The 7,469-nt window shown below is 37.7% G+C and overlaps 2 protein-coding genes across 3 annotated transcripts in view; one reads left to right on the plus strand and one right to left on the minus strand.

The window, feature by feature from the left end:
• Window positions 1-7,469, minus strand: part of sema5ba (sema domain, seven thrombospondin repeats (type 1 and type 1-like), transmembrane domain (TM) and short cytoplasmic domain, (semaphorin) 5Ba) — a 143,236-nt gene that overhangs the window by 22,088 nt on the left and 113,679 nt on the right. The window lies entirely within an intron of this gene.
• LOC107661138 (ras-related protein Rap-2c-like) lies at window positions 6,432-6,935 on the plus strand. Its single transcript, XM_016450607.1, has 2 exons — window positions 6,432-6,503; window positions 6,603-6,935. The coding sequence occupies exon 2, from the start codon at window positions 6,615-6,617 to the stop codon at window positions 6,879-6,881; it is 267 nt and encodes an 88-aa protein (XP_016306093.1). The 5' UTR covers window positions 6,432-6,503; window positions 6,603-6,614; the 3' UTR covers window positions 6,882-6,935.

Raw genomic sequence — 7,469 nt, forward strand, 5'->3', positions numbered from 1 at the left:
CCGTAGAGAGAAATTTTCACAGGCCGACCACCGTCTCCCAAGGAAAAGGACAAGCACGGCAGAAAAACTGAAGTCTAGCCTTGCAACCAGTCACACAGCTCACCTTTTTTAAAAATAGACTGCTGGAAAAAAATAAGTTAGTGCACTTGAGGGCCAATTCAAAGAATTGCACCTGAATTCAAGGTTCCTGTGCATGGAAGAAGTGCTAAAACAAAAGCAACACGAACCGACACAAATCATACTGCTGTATAATTTAACATGGTTTCCTTACAGCGCACTGCTTCAGCAGCAAAGCCACAAGACATTGCTTGTAAAATTTTGAATAGTGCAAAAAATAAAGTAACACATAAAACAACGTGGCAAGGCAGTGGACAGAAGACGATCAATCTTTCTTTCTCCTTGTTGGTTTAATAGAGGTTTTAAAGTCATTGGGAGGGCTGTAAAAAATACAGTCTATTTTATAGGCCTTTAAAAAAGATGAACAAAGGCAAATAGTTATTGCCATCCTTTTAATAGCAATTTATGACCTTTTCGTTGTAAACAAGGGTCGAGGTTTCATTTTTTTATGTATGCACTGTGCTCAGAATCAAGAAAACAGCTTCGGGTTTTCTAGCTAACCAAGTTTTATCACACCCACTTTTGTATATAAACACTATATTTATCAATTAAATTCTCTGCATGTTACATACAGTACTATTAATGTTTTCCATTGAAATAGTACAAAAAAATTAAATTAAATTCAAAATTTAAAAAAATCCATATGACCCCGCCCCCCCCTTTAATATTTTGTTTTTTTAGGAAACCGCCAGAGCCAAACAGATCCCATTAATTTCAGCTTGAGAGATTTCCACACACACCAATCGCTGACAGCTTAGCACAGACAGAGATAAGATGGTCAGATGCTTTAATGGCTTCATCTCGGGAGAAGAAGAAAAGATACTATTTGTCAGAAGTTCAGGACAGCGGGGTTTGAGACATATTGCCTGTCTTAATCAAGAATGGGAGAAAGCGCATGAGAAAAATGGCTTCAATTTTGGGACTCTGCCAGTGGAGAGTCAGTTAAAAGCCAGTGGTAATAAATGCTCTCACCTTCTGATTACTTTCTTTCCCTGCCTTTCCTCTCTCTGCAGCTCCTCTAGTAGCTCAAGTGCTGGGCAGTGTGCTCAAACAAGCTGCGAGCTCTCAAACCCGGTGTTTTTTAGCACCCTGTTGACAAGCTGGCGGCAAAAGGAGCTGTAAATTGTTTTGGTCAGACGGGGCCCCTGAAATGAGAATTTCTTGTAGGCTGGCTATAAGGCTTAGCCACAGGTAAGGACAAAGAGCCTTTAGGAAATATATTTATCACCACGTGACCATGGAATTTGATGATGTCACCATAACAAGGCACAGTAATTAAGACTGAAAAAAAAAAAAACAATCAAAGTCACACTTACAAAATGGAAACTGAATTTTATGAAAACTTCTACAATTAAATGTAGTAAGTTACATCTATATATATATATATTTCTGTTTGATATTCTATTTTATTAAAGTCAGTGCTACCTGCTGTGCTTTCTTTGTTCTTATTTTTCAAAAGCATATAAAGGTGGACTAATGTAGTGATTAAATATTTTGCTGTTATCAACACAACCACATATGGAATCATTTGGTTATGAGGGTTGCCATAGAAACAAATTATTTGAGGATGTGGTCAGAGAAGAATCTCAGGTTGTCAGCTCGTAATTATGCACATTTTAACACAACATGAATGCAGCATTATTGCAGAGACAATTATGCTGGTGCAACCTAAGGTTAAGCACACAATAGTGATGGATCACGATTCCCGATTGAAGATCAAACCAACAATTTTCCTTAAATCTTGAGACCCAAGGCTGTCTTTAGACTAGTTTCATGATGCTTCCTTGACTTGTGAGTAATTACATACACTACCGTTCAAAGGTTTGGGGTCGGTAAGATTTTTGAAATGTTTTTGAAAGTCTCTTATGCTTAACAAGGTTGCATTTATTTGATAAAAATACAGTAAATCATTAATATTTTGAAATATTACTGCAATTTAAAATTACTTTTCTATTTGTATATACAGTAGCTTTGTATATATTTTAAAATGTAATTTATTCCTCTGAAAGTTCAATCTTTACTGTCACTTTTGATCAATTTAATGTGTACTTTCTTAAAAAAAACTCTAATCTTTAAACATGAATATAAATATGACTTTCCAAAACAGCAGCGTAAATGAAAATGATTAAATATTCTTAAGTGAATAATAATTTAAAAAACAAATTTATTGAAAAATATGCCTTCATTATATTTAACTAAATATTTTTGTAGTTTTTACATAAATATATACTTGACTACAATGATTATTTGGTTGAAATGATCTTCTGATAAAAAAATGCAAAAGTAATTTGCAAAGATTTTCAAAAATACATGAAATATTGACACAAGGCTTAAAAATAGTCAAAAATAAATATCCAGGTCCAGCCCTACACCCCACCATCCATAAAGCAAGAGAGGTCTAAAACGGCAATATGTAGTGACTGCAACAGCAAAAATCCTCCATAAATGGATACCATCATCCAAAACTACGTCCTAAATTGTGACCAAGCATCTCTGTAGACATGGGAACATGGGTTTGCCACATCAGAAGAAGTGGGAAAGGAAAGCTGTAAAAACATATTTGAGGTTTTCTAAGTAAAGCTTGTGGTTTGGGTTGTTTGCTGTATGCTCTGCTCACGGAAGATGTTTGTAACCTCAAACCCACATTCGTAACAGTGCTCCAAGACATCATCATCTCATCATCTACACATCATCAAAACTGTCAGCACTGACTGCGCTGCTGTCTCTAATTAGGTTGTTGAAAGTAAAATACTTCATCAATAAATAGACCTAAGTCAGGGTAGACGACATAATTAATTTCATGAAAATTAAGCTGTGAGGAGTTGTCATGAGTCATGATCCCAGGTCATGTTGTATTTTCACAACCCATTTTTTTCTTTAGTTCTTTGTTCATTGGAAAACATTTGGAAGACTGAATCAGGGACAAGTGAACCCAAAACCAGTCTAATTATTCAGTACTTCCCTAAGACCAATTAGTCAAGTAGTTGTTTTTGAAAATATGCAGCTTTTGCAGTACTATAAGGACCATTGTAAGGTACATATGTGTAAATGGCGAAAAACAAAAGTACCTTTATCCCACCCACACCACCACTGCTCAGTATTTTGCTGTCGCTGGAAGCCTCGGTAAGAACCCAGCCCATCCACATTTGTTTCGTCCTAGATTAGGAATCGCCTTCTTTAAGATTATTGATCTGGCCCAGCCGGTCGGTCCCTTTAGATCCCGTCAAACAATCAGTTGGCTGATCAGAGTAAATTAGTTTTGTAAAGCAGAGGCGAGAGGCTAAGGCCCATGAACATGCGCACAAAAGAGAGTTCCGAGGGATCAAACTTAATTATCACACTGCTTTCATGCCAGAGCCACCAACAATGTTGATTAAGACATTAATAAACACTTATCCAAAGGCAAGACCGGCGAGACTTCAGAAGCGTCCTCTTTGTCTCTTTTCATCTGTAAAGAAAAATAGCGGCAAAAGAGCAGCAACTTTGTACAGAAGCAGAATGATTTTAAAGTAATTATACCCCCAGTCATTACATTTTGAAAAGCCTGCTATTCGTTTTTTGTCCGTTTTGTTTGCATGGATTTGATTCGCAACAAAGGCAAAGCAGAATTTGTCTCTCACATCACTGATGCAATCTTACATGCCTTATTTGCATTTGACCTAAAGAAAGTTTCTTTAGAATTTGGTCCAAAACAACTTGCTAAACAACAAGCAATGTGTCTGGTGCTATAATATAGGGTGTCAATATAAAACAGTAAACAATAGATTTACATTTAGAGTATTATTAGTCAAACTGTTGCTACTAGTTGACAGATAACATGAGAGTCATTGTGACATGTTTCTGCGACAGCTCTATGCTCTGAAAACAGCTAAAGGAAGGCTCTCTTTCTTCTGAGGAACACAAAAGGAGAAATTATAAAGACTGGTGGTTACTTTTTCACAAAAAGAGATACAAAAATAAGCTATTGTATGCTAAATATGTTGGGTTGTTTTTGAAATACACTTGAAATATGTCATACAGATAGCTAAATCTGCTAAATGTCTTAGCTAGATTTAAATCCAGAGGATTTATATCATTGTTATATAATCATTATATCGCCCAGCTCTACAATTTGCTCTGTATTAAAACATTAGGGCATTGTAAACATACCAGTATGACTTTGTAAAGATACTTCGAAACGATGCGTTTTGTGAAGAGCGCTATACAAATAAATATGACTTGACTTGACATTCAACACTCCATAATATAATAGATACAGTCTCTAGAAGCAGCTATCCACCTTATCCTCCATAACATGATTATTCGTTTGAGTCAAAGCTCAAGGAGAGGAAGCTGACTGGTGCAGCAGGAAATTAATAAAAACCTCTTGGCCGCAGCTCATATGCAGCCATGTCACACCACTATGACGTTTCATATGAGAGTACGGAATTAATGAAATGTCAGAGCTGCACTGCTGTATTATGTTCAAAGGTGAATGTGCTCTGGATGTGGCAGAAATCAAAGGGAAATTACGGATTAAGGACTCTTCTTTGGCCTGCCCTTGGAGCCCAGTGTGATTGTTCCTCCCTGCTGGGTTTTAAATAGAGCTAGCAAAGTTTGCTTCCGCTCCATCTCTCACATCTCACCTACACTTTGCTTAGTATTCAACACCCTCAGCCTTCACAACATAGCATTGTGTGTGTTTCTGCGCATAGGAGAGAGTGTGCACACATTGAAAAGTGAAATCAAAGTGCTGACTAATCACCAGCTCACAGTCAAATATGTTTGCCCTCACAGAAACCATTCACTCGAGACGGCACCCTTCCTCTTTCCTTTGAACCCTCCTAACTTCCTTTATCTCTCCCTCATTCATCCAAACCCACACCCAATCTTTCACCTTCATGCACAGCACACAGAGAGAGCGGACAGAGCGCTCTATGTGCTCCTCTGTTGTCCCCACCCTGCATGTGGAGTGGGAAGTTGATGGAAAGCTTTGATAGTATACACGCGGACTGTCAAATGGCGCTCCTCATACTGCTTCAGTCACCCGTGAGGAGGAATTTCTTTTCTAATGACAGATCAAGGGTATAATTCCACACAGGTGGGTAACAAGAGCTCTTACCAACGTGAAAGAAGCCATTCATGCACATCAACCTGGGTCTGCTGTCACCCAACACCTACAGTCTAATGAGAAAGCATGTATTGTCCCTGAAACCTGAAAGGCCCGAAATGCATGCATCAAATTGTCTAAATACTAGGAATGAATCACAATAGTTGACTAGTGAGGTTGACTGGATTATCTAGGTGTGTATACACACACACTCACAAAAACAAACAGACTCTTTAATATTAATATTATGAAATATTTATTTAACTTAAAACCATTTATAAAACTTATACAGTGCACAGCATAAATGAGTACACCCCCTCTAAAACTTAACAAATTCAGCAATTACTCTTTACTTAGAAGACATGTTAGGGTTCTTTGGAGATGTAATGATCCAACAAGCCTGCTTGATCAATTACCAAAGAAGAATGCCAAAATTATTCAGCAAAATAAGATTTTCTTAACAAAGTGATAAAATGTTGTGTTGCAAAAATGAGTACACCCTCCTGAAAGTTACAAAAAAATAAAAAAATAAAAAGTGTATAGGTTTAAGGCTATTTTTGATCAACAGGTACGTATATTGAACCAGAACTTTTAAAGACAAGTAATTTCCTGACAATTAAAAGTGTTATATAGCCCACTGAATCATACTCGGACTTAATGCTGGCAGCAGTGGAACCACTTGAGAGAGAACTGCCAGGTGACTTATTTCTTAGCATAAAAGAGGACAATGGTACAAGAGGAATACCAAATTATTGTTTTAAGTGTGAAAATATAGCAGAAGTAGCACCAACATTCAAAAACTATGGACTTGTGATAAGGCTCCTGAAATAATCAGGTCTTCACTTTAAGTTTTCATTTAGTGATGAGTGAATTTTTACTAAAAAAAGAGCAGGAGAAACACTGTGAAAGTGTCTCAGAGCCGGTAAAAGCTGTGAAAAGAGTGACACTTTATCTCACAGAGTAAAATGCAGCATGCAGAAGTGACATGCATGGTTGTTTATCCACACCAGAACCTACCGACTGTAGCCAAAGCACCATAAACTCATTTAGCTTTTTCCAAGGCCCATATTTACAAAATATAGTTTTCTAGGAATCCATACTCTGGTCTCATAAGACAAATTCAATCATTTCAGATCTAACAGCATCCAAAATGTTCTGGTGTTGCTAGAGGAGGAGTACAGCACAGAAACAAGGCCCTGCCCAACGTTTTTCATTTCCGTTAATCCGTTTCACTTGGATGCATGTCACAATACGGAAGAAAATATCTGTCACCTCTTCCATTTCATTGCAACTTTAGGAATGTTAATTTCTCCATAAACTGACTTATTTGGGGTCCTAAACTGTTTTATCTTGCTTATAAATTATACATTATCTTATCTCTGACATTGCTCCGCAGGACATCAGACCAATGCGGGACCAGATCGTTCGTGTGAAGCGCTTTGAGAAGGTGCCTCTGATCTTGGTGGGGAATAAGGTGGACCTGGAGTCCGAGCGGGAGGTGGCGGGCTCTGACGGACGAGCGCTCGCACAAGAGTGGGGCTGCCCCTTCATAGAGACCTCGGCCAAGAGCAAGAGCATGGTCGATGAGCTGTTCGCTGAGATTGTGAGGCAGATGAACTACACCACTTTGCCCGAGAAGCAAGAGCAGTGCTGCACCGCATGCGTTGTGCAGTGACCGTCCTGGCCTTACTTGCAGTCCAGGTATGAGAGTGCAAGTCCGTGTGTAAAAAGCAAAACAACATTCAGGCTTTCTAGTGCAGTATTCTCATTGAGTGCATGAGGCTTGATTTTTCAAGATACAAACATTAAAATATCTTTACATAAAATTGTGTGTATATACAGTGCACAGCATAAATGAGTACACCCCCTCTAAAACTTAACAAATTCAGCAATTACTTTTTACTTTGAAGACATGTTAGGGTTCTTTGGAGATGTAATGTTCCAACAAGCCTGCTTGATCAATTACCAAAGAAGAATGCCAAAATTATTCAGCAAAATAAGATTTTCTTAACAAAGTGATAAAATGTTGTGTTGCAAAAATGAGTACACCCTCCTGAAAGTTACAAAAAAATAAAAAAATAAAAAGTGTATAGGTTTAAGGCTATTTTTGATCAACAGGTACGTATATTGAACCAGAACTTTTAAAGACAAGTAATTTCCTGACAATTAAAAGTGTTATATAGCCCACTGAATCATACTCAGACGTAATGCTGGCAGCAGTGGAACCACTTGGGAGAGAACTGCCAGGTGACTTATTTCTTAG

The sequence above is a fragment of the Sinocyclocheilus anshuiensis genome, unplaced genomic scaffold (genome assembly GCF_001515605.1).
Source record: "Sinocyclocheilus anshuiensis isolate Anshui unplaced genomic scaffold, SAMN03320099.WGS_v1.1 scaffold2056, whole genome shotgun sequence".
NCBI lineage: Eukaryota > Metazoa > Chordata > Actinopteri > Cypriniformes > Cyprinidae > Sinocyclocheilus > Sinocyclocheilus anshuiensis.

Coding starts and splice junctions, on each gene's coding strand:
- LOC107661138 (XM_016450607.1), top strand. CDS start 6,615: ATGCGGGACCAGATCGTTCGTGTGAAGCGCTTTGAGAAGGTGCCTCTG.